This window comes from Gymnodraco acuticeps, unplaced genomic scaffold, assembly GCF_902827175.1.
Source record: "Gymnodraco acuticeps unplaced genomic scaffold, fGymAcu1.1, whole genome shotgun sequence".
Classification (NCBI taxonomy): Eukaryota; Metazoa; Chordata; class Actinopteri; order Perciformes; family Bathydraconidae; genus Gymnodraco; species Gymnodraco acuticeps.
The window spans coordinates 387032-404422 of record NW_022992006.1 but is presented as its reverse complement, the minus strand read 5'-3'; the positions used below and the strand labels follow the sequence as shown (position 1 = coordinate 404422).

At 42.4% G+C, this 17391-nt stretch overlaps 1 protein-coding gene across 2 annotated transcripts in view; it reads left to right on the top strand.

Annotated features, from left to right (window-relative positions):
* Window positions 1-1034: 1034 nt before the first annotated feature.
* Window positions 1035-17391, top strand: part of LOC117536468 (ribosomal protein S6 kinase alpha-2-like) — a 34304-nt gene continuing 17947 nt past the window's right edge. Inside the window, exons 1-9 of one of the 2 annotated variants that reach the window (XM_034201355.1) lie at window positions 1035-1590; window positions 4333-4449; window positions 6148-6229; window positions 6823-6903; window positions 7210-7289; window positions 7728-7834; window positions 7926-7963; window positions 8067-8209; window positions 9224-9294. In XM_034201355.1, the coding sequence (XP_034057246.1) occupies window positions 1486-1590; window positions 4333-4449; window positions 6148-6229; window positions 6823-6903; window positions 7210-7289; window positions 7728-7834; window positions 7926-7963; window positions 8067-8209; window positions 9224-9294 (824 nt within the window). In that variant the 5' untranslated portion in view covers window positions 1035-1485. The remainder of the gene's footprint in view (window positions 1591-4332; window positions 4450-6147; window positions 6230-6822; window positions 6904-7209; window positions 7290-7727; window positions 7835-7925; window positions 7964-8066; window positions 8210-9223; window positions 9295-17391) is intronic. The other variant, XM_034201356.1, reaches the window with a different exon arrangement.

Here is a 17391-nt window from a genome sequence, read left to right as displayed (position 1 = left end):
CTGTCCACATCTACTCGGTGTGTATGAATATTAATGTTGTGATCTCCTTACAGAGCCTTAATCCTCCCGGGACAAAGACACCAGTCCATAATCCTGGATCCCTCCCACAGCACATCACAGCAGATTGACTAAACACATCTGATTACATATTCAATAGTGCCAAAATGTCCTCACACTATGTCCCAGCTATATTCTAAAAGTGGTCCAAATCCTGTCAAGCTCATGAAAAAAGCTCTATGAGCTCTGTTTCTACTGGCGTTCCAAGTTTAGGGATCACAGTTTGAGCGCTCTATGCGAGTTACCGTGGCTGGAGAATATAACATCTTTAAAAAAAAAAGTCTTCAGCGACAGACACTTGATCCAGGTAGAACAGCAGTCCTGACTTTACCCCTTGCTTCTTAATCTTATAAAACCCCACCATGCCCCCCTTCACTTAACTTGGTCTCCATTTCCCTCCCTCTCCCTCCCTGCTTATGTAACACTGCAGTTCTGCAAAGCTGCTGATGTGACAGATCCAAGTACCTACACACACACACACACACACACGCGCCAAGTGATCAACTGGATCACGATGCACTCTGCCTGTCCTGGAATTTGTCATCATTATTGACTGCAACATTGATTGCTGTCCTTACATTAAATTCCCATGTGATGTCACTGAATCTGAGCCACAGTATTCCCCACAAACCTCTGCTGCTTGCATTCTACTTTTACGTTGTCATCGTTTTTTTATTCTGTCTATGTGTCTTATTGGATGACAGGCAGGAGCTAAAGAGAAGGGACAGAGGAAGAGAGAGACAGACAGAGAGAGGTAGCTGACTAACACCATGTGACTTCACCAGCTGTTGCTGTATGCTGGTGGGAGAAACAGGGAGGGAGGTGAGGGGCAGGAATAGGGGAGAATAAGGGAGGGGGGGTCAGGAGCTTGCCGGCACACAATGTGACTGGTGACAATCCCTTCTGCAGAGAGAGAGAGGGAGAGAGAGACAGGGAGGGAGGCAGCAGGGGATGAACACACACATGCACAAGCAGGGATGTGAAGAGGGAGCTCACACACACTTCTCGTGATTCACCGGAACAGATTTATTCGTCACCTCTGGCAGCGAGCCGGCTGCAAAACACAAGACAAGCCCAGCCGCACCTGCCCCGGCCGTCAACCTGTCTGTCTGTCTGTCTGTCTCTCTGTCTGTCTGCGCAGATTAACGGCTCTGTTACAACTCTGTCTGCGTGCTTACTGGCGTACACTGCGTCTGAGAGACGGAGGGGGGGACACGACATTCAGAGAGACGAACAGCAAGCGTGCATGATGGGAACACTAAAGAGGGACGACTGCATTGAGGACATGGATGAACTGCGGGACAAATAGATAACTAAGATATATATATATATAAAGCTCTGTCCCTGCATCTCTACTTTAGGACCCCCCCCCACCCTGCAGGGAGATGTTCATCATTATGGGATAGATGCAAAGCTTTGCCCGTTGCCATGGACACCAGCACGCGAAAATTCACAGTGCGGAGATGGTTTTCTATCTACCTGAAGAACAAGGCGGCGAGGAACAAGAACAACACTGGCTTCTGTCAGCTAGAGGTGAGCCAAACAGGAGCAGCACAAACTTCCATCAACTACAGATCAGTGCATGTGTGCAAATCTGCGGGGGGGGGGGATTGCGTCACAGTTGCACCGTGTGCGTTTGTGTGAATATTCAGGCCATATCAGCAGCCGTCTCATATCAATAGTAGATAAGGATGCGTGTGAAGGTTGTGAGCACATGGGAAAGGGTGTGGGAAGAATGTGTGTTATTTGGTTTGTTGTGGGGTGGTTCAGCCGTCATGCAGCATCGTTACAGCAGTTCCTCTGCCTGTCTGTCAGTAACCCAGAAAACAGATGGGCAGAGAGACACTGTGTTTTGACTGGCAGGGAGACAGGCTACACGGAAAGACAAAACGAAAACAAGCAGTCGAGCAGGCAGGTTGATAGATAAATGGATAGAGACAGATTGATTCAGTGGTCTATTTATAGCCCAAACAAACCAGCAGGGAAGAGGGAGAGGCAGTATTCTGTTTGCAGCACATCTACCTGTTAGTCTGAGATATAAATAGAAGTCTTCCCCTCCAAGGTCCTTGTAGTTGTGACCGAGTGCTGATAAATCATGTTGACAGGCTATTTACCTGTGATGTGTGATTGTTAGTCTTTCTGGCTGGCAAATGTCTGTGTTTGTTACCTGTTTGTCTGCCTGTCCACGTCTTTAATGTGATGCTCTGATGCTCCATGTGGGGAAGATCGCTTTCATTTTCCTCTCCTTCATGGGAAGGTCAGAGTTCAGGGTCAGCTACTGATCAGGATCTCAGGGGGCTGACGCCTTGAACCCGTTTCCTTCTGGTTGACAGGCATCACTCCTCCTATTTAAAGAATAAATAAAAAATTAATCACAAAGGGGGAAATTGCTACTGGCTACAACGTGTTAAACTTCAAGCCAATTCCTATTCATTGATATTACAGCAGGTGATAGCAGTTGTTATACTATGCTTGACTTAAATGTATAATTTCATTGTACAAAGAACTTGTATGCATTATGTTGTGTTACACTTAAAGAAACTCACATGCTCGGTGGTTCGGACAGAACCATCTCATCATCTTTGAGCTCCAAAACACATAATAAACTGTAAGCATGTTGTATTGTCTCTCGTAAAATACATTTGAGTTCCACATACTATAATATATGCTTCAGATTATAAGTGCAACAGGGCATTGAAACCAATTAATGTCAAGTCAAAGTGTGAGATATTGTGAAAGAAGAACCATTGATATCAATGCACTGTTGATATGCTGACAGGTTTGTTGTTTCCCCTGTCCCACTAAGAATGACTCCCTTAGGTTTTAAAGTGCAACCCCTCTGTTTTCTAAAAAAATTGCCAAGAGGTCTGGAATGCTCGAACAATTTGAACTATCTCTCCTTCTGGGCAGTTTCATCCCATAAGACTATTAAACACCTGAACTTTTTAAACAACATCCATAACATTAATCTGTCTGCAACTTAGAAATTATTTATCTAATATATCATATTCCAATCAGTTGTATATAGACTCTTATTGCACTATTTCACAATTTTTCTTTTTGTATTTACTTGTTTTTCTGTTTTATTGTGTTGCACTGTTGGAGGAGCCTGTGACCTAAGATTTTCATCGTCATAACTACACTGTAGCTATGTACGTAACTACGTATGACCAATAAAAGCCTTGAACCTTGATTGCGATATTGTTGTTATAACAAACATATTCAAAGGCTGAAGTTGAGACATAATAACAAATATTTTAGAGCTGTTTTACTTACAGACTATCACACTACAGAGAATTGTTATATAATTATACTAGAAATTGCAATCTTACCAAAAGCACATCTTACTGAACATGTTATCATATTTTAGCTTTTATATGGAATCTGAGATTCAGATATTACTCTAATTCCAAATACAAACCTTCGTACTGATTTAATCCTCACAAAAAAGGCCTCATTGTGTTCTGGCACAATTGTGAAGGCAACAATTCTAAAACCACAATAAATGTCTACATTTAAAACATGTACTTCATTAAAGCTTTGGCTAAACTACAAACCATATTTGATCATCTTAAAACTGATGTACGTCTGAGATTGTGTTAAAAAGATGGAACCGCATCAAAAACATCAGAATAGGGAACTCTTTATATCAACGTTTGCAGAAAGAAATCTGCCAGCCTTTTACATTTGTTAACCAAGTGCGTGTTAAGTTAAACAGACGTATAAAATGTGGAAAAGTGTACATGGATATGACAACAGCACTAAGCCCGGATTCAATAATAATTATTTTTTTAAACGATCAACCCTGTCAAGCTGAGAGACTAAAACAATTCACTGACTTTAATCTTTCTAGTTCTACTAACTCCTGTTTGCATTTCAAACTTGATTGAAAGTGGGATATACAGATCTTAACTTCTAAATGACAACGTAAGAGAATTACAGTGTATTGTCACACTGACCAAGTCATGCCTTAGGTTGGAAGTTGATCATTTGCTTCACTGAGCAGAAGGAATAGGATGAAAAAGGCAGCTTATATCGATCTCTACCAGTGACCTCAGCCTGTACCATTCAAGCAATAACATAATGGCTTAATACTTTAATAACTGAATAACCATCGGTCTTTCATGTATTTATAAAAGGGATTTAAGTTGTTTTTGGTGGTTGTTACATTGATACAGATGTAACATGACAGATATTGATGTATTGCTGCAATTTTCTTTATTTGCAGTACGTAAATAATGAACTAATAACGATGTCTGTCTCTCCTTTCCCCAGGATGACAGCATACTTAAGGAGATTGACATCAGCCACCATGTTAAGGAAGGCTGTGAGAAAGCAGACCCCTCCCAGTTCCAGCTGCTCAAAGTGCTTGGACAGGGTTCTTATGGAAAGGTAAAGTAAAAAAAGTTTTAACCAAAACTACTGAGACCTGAATACCTCAAATGACAATACACGTGAAGGAAATGTTAAAGAAATAAATCTACAAATCTATTGCATCAGACTCCTGACCTAGACAGTGCAAGTCAAAAGAAAACCAATGTTACTTAGAGCTCAATGCTGACTAAATACAGTACCAGATGAAGGCTCTCTGTACTTGTCTGACCCAGCAGGATATCACTTGGGTAAGTGATATTTCTTCAGCTATACTACATGTTTATAGTAATAATTGCACTACAAAATTAGAAAATCTGGGTCAGAATTTAGACTTTTTCCGCTTCTGACAAGTGGCCACTTTTTGTCAGTCTCTTCTGAAATGTAGCGGAATGTTTAAAACCAGTCATTGTTACCAGACTGTGAAAAAATGTAACACATCATGTAACCTTGGTCTTTGAATATTTTTAAGTTAGGAATTGTGCAGAACAAAAAAGATCTACCATGGGGGCACATGACCAAATTGTTTTAGCTGACACAATTTAACCTACAGTATTTGGCAGTTCACATGTGCTAATTTAATTCACTGACTCCACACACTAAATGGCCAAAAGTATGTGCACACTCATGTGTGATTCCTAAACATCTCATTCAAAAACAAAGGGCATACTATGCTGCTTTAATAGCCTTCACTTCTCTGGGAAGCTGGAAAGAGAATGCAGGGATTGCAGTCTCCTTGCTGCTCCCATTCAGACACAAGAGCAAGGTCATACGCTGATGTTGGGCCATGAGGACTCGTCTGTATTCATTCCATAAGTGTTGGATGGGGTTGATGTCGGAGCTTTGTCTGTAACCAGTCAAGTTGTTCCTCACCAAACTGAGGAAACATTGTATTTATTTGGCTTGATTTGTGTATGGGGAATTGACAGCCTAAACAGGAATGGGGTTTCCCAAACTGCAGCCACAAAATGAGAAGTATATCATTGTAGGCTATGCTGATGTATATAATTTCCCTTAATTCGGCTAGAACAAAGGTGCCCTTTCCAAACTGTAACCATAAGCCTCAGAAGTAGGCCTACTACACAACACATAAGTAAGAGGAATTTCCACTTATTTTAGCCCAGCCATAAAGGTCTGAACCGGACTGTACTTTACCTGTTAATAAGCCGCCAAGTCTTTTAAACTTTTTTTAGATTAACAATATTGCAAGTCATGACACAATTCAATTTGTGAAAACCTCTTACTTTGTTACTCTATATGAGGTCCGAATGTGGCGGACACCACAAGCATGATGCACACGAGATCAGGAGTAGGGTAAATTGACCCGGTTAGCATGTTAGCATAGTTAGCCTAAACGTGGCTAATGAGTGTCTGGCAACTCTAAGCAAATCATAGTTGTTGTCCATCACAGTGAGACAGTGTTGATGCTTTATAAAAAGTGATGGGAGCTAACTTGCACTTACCTTAGCTCGGTGAAGGCGGGTATAATGGTATAATGTAGCATCTGACGCAAAACGTGATATTAACAACAGGTGTGTATGCTGTTGTCAAGTAGGGGGATTCCTCTTGCATCACCTGTATAACGTCAATTAATATACAAAATACTTCTGTTTTATGTTTCAACTAATGCTGACATAAATGTTAAACTCTTTTTAAATTGTTAGCATTGTCGAAAAAAAGAAAGAGCATATTCCCAAGTGATGATAGTGATGATTTCAGGTGTTTCTGGTGAGAAAGATCAGAGGACTGGACAGAGGACAGCTGTATGCCATGAAGGTCCTGAAGAAAGCCACACTGAAAGGTAAACAAAAAACAATATAGAAATATTTTATGGATGGAACAACAAACCTTATCAAATCCCATGTAGGCTAATTATATTTTTGAGAGACAGTCGATATGTTTTGTCTTGTCTTGTCTTGTGATACTTTTTATTTTCAATGTGTATGCTCACTGAGCTCTCAGAGTGCCCTACATTCAGTAGAATTTGGGGTATAAAAGTTCTACTTTTGATGCATAAGAATTCTTTGGGATTATTGAAGTCCTAAATGAGGGTGTTCTTTGAAAGCTTATTTCATGTGCTAAATGAAAATGTCTTCGTACAAGTGGTAATCCTCTTAACCTTCACCTCTTTGAATAGTTATGGTTCATCCTGTCAAGGTGACAGAAGCTGCAACGACAAAACATAACTGTTATTATTGTATATAGACTATAGACCAGCAGCACCATAGGATGGGTTTAATTCAATTTACATGTTTCAATCAAGTTAATGCAGTTTATCCTACACAAATCAATCTCATGGTATTAGAGGCATAATGTGATTTATCTGCACTCAACTCTATAAAACGGAAAATTATGTAACTAAACAAATTATTTTTGCACCAATCTCCTTCTTAGTTCGGGATCGAGTACGGTCAAAGATGGAAAGAGACATTCTGGCAGAAGTGAACCATCCTTTTATAGTTAAACTGCACTATGGTAAGTCTGGCTGTCTAATGGTCTTTATTCAGGTTAAATGTAATCTCTGTCTCTCAGAAATCAAAGTGTATCACCAAATATAAACAAGAGACAAGAGAACATTTTGATCGCAAACATTTAATGTATGCTAGTTGGAATTACATTCTTTGTTGAAAAGCTCTTGGTTAAATGCTGTTATTTTAATACAAATACACCTTTTTTTATAAATGAAATGCATTCTCAAATAACGCAGAATACAATACAGCCCGAGCAATTTAGCGTCATATAACTCAGTATAACTCTGTGTATGTGTGTGTTTGTACATAGCCTTCCAGACAGAAGGAAAGCTCTATCTGATCCTGGACTTCCTCCGAGGGGGAGACCTTTTCACCCGTCTTTCAAAGGAGGTAAGTTTGCCACAAAGAATTGCAAGCCCTTACTTTTTAAGGTCTACCTTTGACTGTACAATATTTATGTCTTAATCACCAGCAGAAGTGAATAAACCTGCAAGAGTTGTCCTTGAGAGCTATTTTTCTTGAAATGAGCTTGGTCTCTCTTATTTTCATGATGATGTATTATCAGGAAACAAAGACCACTCGAGTCTAGGAGTTCTCAACGAAAGAAAGTTAAAGATAATATTTAAAAACATCCATCTTTTATAAGAGGTACATGCAATAATTTTTCTAATCATTTTGGAAGAGTTTGGTTTAAGTTCTTGAGACAAAGTGAAAAATGACCTTACTAATCATAAAAGTTAGAACCATCCTGCTGCTTTTTATTTGCCTCAGTTTTTTCCCTGTTTTATTATTTTTCAACTAGCACTTTTATTGTCCTTATTTGTTTAGGTTATGTTTACAGAAGAGGATGTGAAGTTCTACCTTGCAGAGTTGGCCCTGGCGTTGGACCATCTACACAGTTTGGGAATCATCTACAGGGACCTCAAGCCTGAAAAGTACTTTCTCATAAAGTCCCCCTGTTTTGCATTCATTTATTTTTTACATAATCTTTTTTTAACTGCTTTAAATGTTCATTTTACCCAACAGTATTCTTCTGGACGAAGAAGGAAACATTAAGATAACTGGTCAGTACATTCAACTGTAATCAATCTTCTGTCTTTTTATTCCTCTTCTTTGTCAGTATTTCTGCTTACCTTGTTCCCCCCTCTTTGTCTCTCTGTGTTTCAGACTTTGGATTGAGTAAGGAGGCCATCGACCATGATAAAAGAGCATATTCTTTTTGTGGAACAATAGAGTACATGGCTCCGGAGGTGGTGAACAGGAGAGGTCATACACAAAGTGCTGACTGGTGGTCATTTGGGGTACTTATGGTACGAATATTTTAATTTTATAACGATATGACATAATGAAATGTAAATGTTATCATTATTGTCTGATTGTAGTGTCAAAAGCAGCAGGCAGAAATGTACATTTTCATATTTGCCAAATAACATTATATAATGTGACATAATGTGCCAGTGTACTGGAATTTGGCTTTCTTCTGGCAGTAAAGCTGCTTAATTACTGTATCTGGCAGATTAGGTCCCATCACTTTCTGTAATCGTGCATCTGTTGGATTCTGCTTGTTTTGTTTGCCTGCCAGCTTAATTTGCTAATACTGAAAATGAGTTTAACATTCACTGAAACACAGCTGGTCTAAGAGACAGCCTATTTTATAAAATATAACACAATTTGTGGAAAAATCTATATTGCTTATCTCATCATAATTTAGAACACTGTAGTCTTTGAGACAGATAAAGATGAATTGGTCACTAGAACACTAGACTAGACACTAGACTAGACACTAGATTGAAATACAATTCAAACATTTGTAAACAGTTTGAACAAGCAGTTTTGAATTGGATTATTTCTAAATGCATTATATTCTACATCTAGATCTACCACACAATTTACTTTAATATTTACTGGATTTTTCTCTTTGATCATTATTACTGTGAATATATGACTTCCCTACTCATAAGTGGAGGTTTGAGATAAAGGTCACAGATTAATAATTGCCTGTTTGAAACATAATGTTATATACTGTATTTCTTGGCAAACTTACCTTATTTGATATCAGTGTTATTTAAATGTGTCCATTAGCAACATTTATATTACAGAAACAGGCTGATGACGTGATGGAGCTCAAACCATAACGTAATCATTTCTTCAAGGCACAACTTTTTAGCATAATCAATTAAAAGAAAGTATTATTCATATGCAGGGGAAGTACAAATAACTAATGAAGCTTGCATTGAACGCAACATTTAACATTACACCTCTATATGCATTACCTTCATATGGTCAGCTGACATTTTCTCTGACATTTATCATCTGTTTTCCAGTTTGAGATGTTGACAGGAACGTTACCGTTCCAAGGAAAAGATCGGAAGGAAACAATGGCGCTTATTTTAAAGTAAGTCCAATTCAAACATTAAACATCTATTGTTCTTATTCTTAAAGCTTTTTATTGATGATGATTTACTGATCTGGGTATCATTAAGATGCTGTTCTCATTCAGAACACTCCGTTCGATGTCTCACTATGGGATGCGCCTCATCGCGGAGCAAACAGAAGCATCAATCTCATTACGCCAATCCTGATTGGCTGGTGATCTTGACGTCAGCGTCAGGGAATTCACCCCCTATAAGTAGCTTGCGCCACGACGCATGCGTCATTCAAACACCTATTCTCGCTTCAGAGCACATCTCTATAGTAGCCGGACAAGCTTAACGGTCCACAGACTGAACCCAAATATAACCATTTCGGTCGACGGGCGCTCGCCGGCTACTCCTTCTGCTTTGCAGGAAGACGGTAATACTAACGCCAGTTAGTATTGAAATCGACCTCGCCGTTCTCTTTCCCCGGAAAGTAAGGTGGGTCTGATTTTTTCAAGCTAGCAACACACCTGTTGCTAGGTCGCTCCCTCACTATCGACACCACGGTAGCGAGGAAGCTTTTTCTTTTCTCTTCCCTACGGAGGAGGAAAGGATTAAAGGAGCATACTGTCACACCAGTCAGTATTCTCCGGGAATAAAAGACCCACACCGTCCTTTTCTCCGGATTAAGGACAGGGTGGTAACACCTTTTTCTCCCAACTTACCTGTTGAGAGCGGGTCCTCTCCACGCCACGAGGCGAACAAGATGGACGCCTCTCTCCCTCACACCAGAGGAGTCAGGGACTCGGTGGCTCGACTCTGCGGCTGCGGGTTGAAGATCTCGGGCACAGACACACACCAGGTCTGCTCGTCCTGCCTCGGGCTGGAACACGCCCGAGGCGCTATCAACAACCCCGGCTCGTGCGGACATTGTGTCCGCTTCACCGTGAAGAGCCTCCGCCGACGGCTAGCACGCCAAGCTAGCCTGTCGGAGCAGGACCCCCCCATGTCCACTGACCTGCCGGCCGGCAGTCAAGATGCGGGGGCGTCCGCCACAGAGAGTGAACCCCTCTCCGTGTCGGTCTGGGGCCCATTATCTGCGATGGCTGCAGAACCGGAATCCCGCGCCCTGGCAGGCCGGGACCCGGTGACGGCAAGACACGCGGGAACGGGACCCCACGCTTTCCCGAGCTGGGGCTCCCGGTTAGACCTCACCATGGTCTCACCCGCGGAGGATCAATCAATCAATCAATCAATGTTTATTTATATAGCCCAATATCACAAATGTTACATTTGTCTCAGTGGACTTTACAGTTTGTACAAAATATCAGTATGACAATACGACACCCTCTGTCCTTAGACCCTCACATCGTACAAGGAAAAACTTCCGAAGAAAACCCACAGTTTAAAGGGAAAAATGGGAGAAACCTCAGGGAGAGCAACAGAGGAGGGATCCCTCTCCCAGGACGGACAGACGTGCAATAGATGCCGTGTGTAAATTGAAAAGATAATACATTTGCAACATAGGTAGTCCAAATGTTTAGAAATGCATGTGTGTATAATAGGAAGATGAATCCACGAGGATATCCATCCAGGACCTATGATCCAGGACCACAGCCACGACTCAAGATCCAGGGCTCGCGATCCAGGACAGAGGAGCGCAGGATCATCCATGACTCCGGATCCCGGCGTATATAGACACCAAAAATAAAGACATTTGGGGAAGCTGGGTTAATCGGAACATGAGAGTACACAGGTATAGACAGAGAGAAGGAAGAAGTAAGATGTCCCCCGACAAACTAAGCCTATATCAGCAAAACTAGGGGCTGAATCTAATCAGCCCTAACTATAAGCTTTATCAAAAAGGAAGGTCTTAAGCGCACTCTTAAAAACGGATAGGGTGTCTGCCGCCCGAACACAAACTGGAAGCTGATTCCACAAATGTGGAGCTTGATAAGAAAAGGCTCTGGCTCCCATTGTACTTTTAGAGACTCTAGGAACAACCAACAACCCTGCATTCTTGGAACGCAATGCCCTAGTAGGACAGTAGGGTATAATGAGTTCTTTAAGGTAAGATGGCGCCTGCCCATTAAGGGCTTTGTAGGCGAGAAGAAGAATTTTAAATTCTATCCTGTGTTCTATAGGGAGCCAGTGTAAGGCAGCCAGAACAGGAGTAATGTCGTCCCTTTTCCTAACTCTGGTTAGTACACGAGCTGCAGCATTTTGAATCAGCTGAAGCGACTTGACTGACTTCTTGGTACACCCTGATAATAAAGAGTTACAATAATCCAGCCTTGAAGTAACAAATGCATGGACTAGTTTCTCTGCATCGTTTTGAGGCAAGATATGCCTGATTTTTGCAATGTTACGTAGATGGAAGTAGGCGGTCCTTGAAATTGATTTTATGTGGGCGTTAAAGGATAAATCCTGATCAAATATAACACCAAGATTCCTTACAGTCTCACTGGAGGCCAAATTAATGCCATCCATAGTTAGTATATCCTTAGATAATTTGTTTCGTAGATTCTTCGGGCCAAGTACAATAACTTTTTTTGTTTTTTGTTTTGGTCGTGTTTAACATCAAAAAGTTTAAGGTCATCCATGTTTTTAAGTCCTTAAGGCAGTCTTGAATTTTATTTAGATGATTAATTTCATCAGGCTTGATTGATAAATATAGTTGAGTATCATCCGCATAACAATGAAAATGTACAGAATGATTCCTTATAATATTGCCTAACGGAAGCATATATAATGTGAACAAAATAGGTCCGAGCACTGAGCCCTGTGGCACTCCATGGCTAACTTTGGTTTGCGTGGAAGATTCATCATTGACACGTACAAATTGAGAGCGTTCAGATAGATAGGACCTAAACCAGTCTAAAGCAGTTCCCTGTATGCCAACTAAGTGCTCTAGTCTTTGCAATAAGATATCATGGTCGATAGTATCAAATGCAGCACTGAGATCGAGCAAAACAAGAATAGAGACACGTCCCTTGTCAGAGGCTATTATAATGTCATTTGTGACTTTAACCAGAGCTGTCTCTGTGCTATGATGTGTTCTAAAGCCAGACTGAAAATCTTCAAATAAATCATTGTTTTTTAAGTAATCACACAACTGTTTTGCGACCGCTTTCTCAAGAATGTTTGAGAGGAACGGAAGATTGGAAATAGGTCTATAATTGGCTAAAACCTCTGGATCGAGGTTGTGCTTTTTAAGAAGCGGTTTTATCACTGCTACTTTGAATGATTGTGGAACATAGCCTGATAATAAAGACGTATTCATAATATTTAATAAATAAGTGCTAATTAATGGAAAAACTTCCTTCAACAGCTTAGTTGGAATTGGGTCTAACATACACGTTGATGGTTTAGAAGAGAGAATCATTGAATTTAATTGTTCAAGGTTTATGGCTGAAAAGCATTCTAGTTTACTATCTAGTGTAATATTAGAACTTACGTTTCCGGGAGCTGTTGATAACACTATACTGGTCAAAGGCAAGAGGTCATTAATTTTGTTTCTAAGAGTAACAATTTTATCGTTAAAAAAGCACATAAAATCATTACTACTGAGTGCTATGGGAATAGAAGGCTCAATCGAGCTGTGGCTTTCTGTCAGCCTGGCTACAGTGCTGAAAAGAAATCTTGCATTATTCTTATTCTCATCTATTAATGAAGAGTAGTAGGCTGCTCTCGCTTTACGCAGTGCTTTCTTATATTCATTGAGAGTAATATGCCAAATTAAACGAGATTCTTCAAGTTTAGTGGAACGCCATATCCTTTCAAGTTGTCTCGACTTTTGCTTTATTTTGCGGGTTTCGGCATTATGCCATGGAGCTGATCTATGTTGTTTTATTTTCTTCTTTTTCAAAGGAGCAACAGAGTCTAATTTTATTCGCAGCGCATCTGTAGCACTATCAACAACATGATCAATTTGGGGTGGTGTACATTTTGTATAAGTTTCCTCCCTTACATGCAGACATGCTATCGAGTTAAGTATTGGTGGAATCTCTTCCTTAAATTTGGCTATAGCACTAACAGATAGGTTTCTGCTGCAGGAGCTTTTGACTAATGCTTTGTAGTCTCGTAACAGTACTTCAAAAGTTACTAAGAAATGGTCGGATAAAGCAGGATTATGCGGTTCGACTAATAGTTGCTCAATTTCAATACCATAAGTCAGAACAAGGTCGAGAGTGTGATTATAGCAGTGGGTTGGTTTATTTACACTCTGACAAAAACCAACAGCATCTAATATAGAGTTAAATGCAACAGTAAGGCTATTTTTATCATCGTCAACATGAAAATTAAAGTCACCTACGATAATTACTTTATCTGTTTTAAGTACCAAAGTTGATAAAAACTCAGAGAATTCAGATAAGAATTCTGAATAAGGACCTGGTGCACGGTACACTGTAACAAATAAGATTGGCTGCAAAGTTTTCCAGGTCGGATGCGTAAGACTAAAAACGAGACTTTCAAAGGAGGTATAATTTAATTTTGGTTTAGTATTGATAAGTAAACTTGAGTCAAAGATTGCTGCAACTCCACCTCCTCGGCCCGTGCCTCGGGCAATATGAGTATTGATATGTCCTCGAGCTGGACTACGATGAGGACGAAGAGGACGCCTCGGTGTTCCACCTGTCCGAGTCGGATGAACATGAAGAGGACATCTTCATGTCATCGGCTCAGGCTGCAAAGCCTGGAGCGAGGGCTGCTCTCCCGGGCGATAGCACACCAGCTTCGCCCTGTCTGAGCATGGACCTGCAGGCCGTGTGTAAACGCGCCGCAGCCAGACTCGACATCCCGTGGCCTGAAATGGCCAAGGAGACCTCCAGGTCCCGCTACGAAGGGAAACATTTTCCGCAAGCAGCGCGGACGAAGAGGCAACTCCTTCCGGTCTTCCCGGAGATGTTGGATGAGGTGTCGGTCTCGTGGAGAGACCGGCCCTTCAGCAACAAGGTCCCAATCCAGGGTGCCTCCTCCCTAGACTGTTACGGAATGGAGAAGCTCGGCCTGCTCCGCATACCGCCCATGGAACCGCTGGTAGCGGCCCACCTCCTACCGAGGATGGGCCCGTCACCAAGCAGGAACCCCACGCTGCCAGCAAAGTCGGACCGATTTCAGTCGACACTGACTGAACGGTCCTACAAAGCCGCAGCGTTGTCCGCCAGGGCCCTGAATGTGTCCTCGCTGCTAACCGCTTACCAAGCGGAGCTCTGCGAGGACCTGTCGGGTAACCCGGGGGCAGCCACTCTGGACGAGATGGCAGCGGTGACGGACATTTGTCTCTGTGTCCAACGCTGCGCCGTCCAGGCCACGGGCAAGGCAATGGGGATCATGGTGGTGCAGGAAAGAGCGAGATGGCTCAACCTCACCAACCTCCCAGACCGGGAAAAGGAGGATGTGCTGGATATGCCCATCGTTCCCGAGGGAATTTTCGGCTCCGCTCTCGCCTCCATGCAAAGGAGGTGTGAGTCGAAAAAGAAGGAGGACGAGGCACTCCACCTCTGCCTCCCTCGAAGGGTCCAGCCGCTGCCTTCGCAGCAGCAGTCCTTCGCAGCAGCAGTCCTTCGCCCAAGCTGCCTCGAACCCTGCTCGGTTTAAAACACCGAAGACGCAGAGGTCGCAGCCCGCCCCGAGTCCCCAGCCCAGGCTGGAGACGAGGGCGAGCTGGCCTAGAAAATCTCCGGTTCCGGCTGCAGCTCAGGCGCAGCCAACCCAGAATTTCGGCCAGCAGTCGAGGAAGAAGAAGCGAGCGGCGTGACAGCCCCTCCTTCTCCCCTCTGTTGCGGCTTTCACACCAGCGCTTTTCCCTTTCTAGCTCCGAGCTAGAGCTTTTCTGGTTCAGCTCCGGTTTCCCTTTTCTGCTCCCGCTCTGTTCACACCGCCCAGCACCCGACTGGTACTGCCGCTGCTGCGTCATGACGTCACCGTTTACATCGCTGATTTGCTCCCCAACGGCATTACGGCGCTCACAACAACGGGGAACTGCGTCGGTTCGATGATCGTGTTGCTTTTAATCACACGAAGCCAGAATAAATTGAATAACGACTTCTCCAACCTTATACTTTGCTCCAGAGTGCCGTGGTTCATTGTTTATTAATGTGTTTCTGCAGCATTTACCGACCGCTGTAGTGTTAGCTGCTCTTCCACGGGAGTTTATTCTCCTCCGTTAGCTCCCGGTTAGCTCACACTGCAACGGCCGCTCTAAAGTATTCACTGTCCGACTCACACAAGCAGCTGATACATATCCCCAGTTCCCCTTAGCCTAAGTGAATGTGTGTCAGTCTGAATTGACGCTGTTTGGCATCACAACGCTGTTATGAAAGTTTCTCTGGTATAAAATGGGTGATGTTGGCATAGCAACCGAAGCTAAACTGACTACTTGCTATTGCTATCCTATTGTGGCATAAACCGTTTTCTACAGGCGTATTTTACCGGCGTATTTATATTATGATTCTACTTGTGATAGTCGGACACGACAACCTGTGCAGCCCATGTATTGATTCCATCCGATAGCTGCTATAATACAAAACAAAACGTCTGCCTCTCTCCACAATGATCAATAACAGTGAACGGATGGTCAAAGTAAGGTACAAATAAACAGAATCACACGAAGCCTGGTTAGTGTTGCCTGACTTTATAAAGTGTGTTTATTAAGCACTACTGCTTGTAGGCAGGCATGACAGTCGACCCATGTTCAGGGGAGGTGGGTTTAGTTTCCTGCACGCCTCGACGTAAGAGACGCCACCTCTTAGCTCCGAAGCTCTTGCCCATGGATGTATAATAAGAACTGGATACAGCGTGGGAGGCGGGGCCTCATTCATTCCTATGAGAGCTGCTCATTAGCGCATGATGATAAAATGGCTCAACTTTTGAGAGAGTGAAACGTCACAGTCAGATTACCCAGCATGCCTGAGAAGTACCCGTATATGCACTCATAGAGCATGCGCAACTTTAACCAAAATGCTCGTTCACATCAAGCACGTCAATTTGCGTACACGTAACAGCACCGCGCGTTCATGACAGCATGGTAATGGATTGTTGTTATCATGGATTTGATATTAACGAGGCGGCAGATATTAGCTAGCGGCTAGCTAGTAATGATGCTAATGTACACATCAATCGTTATGTACTTATATTACGCTGTAACAGGATCTAGTGATATCCAACAGAGCTTCATTTAGCATGAAATAATTATTGCACTGTAGCCTATATATATATATTTATATACAGTGCAATAAGCTTCTTAGTGCAATACGAAGCTACAGGGACGTTAATAATGTCGGTAATATTAACTTTATTTAATACAACATTTACGGTACAAGATTTAATCATACAGCCCATGTAGTATGATAATGAATTACAGCAAACATGTGCAATATATCCATTATTACAGCTCCGTGGGATGGCAGTAAGACGATATGGATCCGTTCTTATTGTGCATCCATGGGTAAAGATAAACGCAACTCACATTGGTTTCTCATACAGCATCTCTGTAAACTACGTGTATTCACCATAGACTGTATATATAAAGGGTATTCACTGAATTTCACTCTCTGCCTTTAGCGGCTCGTTGTAGCTCCAATAGCTCCAGCCCCACCCTCCCTGTGAGCACAGTGTGCTCTGATTGGTCGGGACACGTAACATGAACGTGCCGGGCGGCGCGGTCCCGTGGGTTAGATGCGCGTTCATAATGCAGAGGGAAATAACTCTCAGAATAACGTTATTAACAAATGTGTACAACTTGAGGAACGAATGTTTTTAATAAGGGCTATACAAGTGTTCATACTGGGTAGTTTATTTAGTTTAAAAAAAATTATCCAACGAGTTACAGACCACTCTTTCCCCATGTAAGTCAATGGGAAAAAGTGTTTCCGGGCCTGGCAACCAAACGGAAGTGTAGTACCGCCGTTTGGCCAGCACGAATATTTTCATCTGAGTCCGGCGCACTTCCTGGGGGCTTGCTCTTGCCTCTAGACCGACAATTTTTTGGAGCTGGAAGTGAACCGGATTCCGGAGCTAAGAGCCGGCGCCGCTGCGGTGTGAACAGGAAAAACCGGCGCTTTTCAGGCTCCAGCTCCGAGCCGGAGCAGGGGTACAGTGCTATTTTTTATAAGTGGGGGGTGGACCGAACA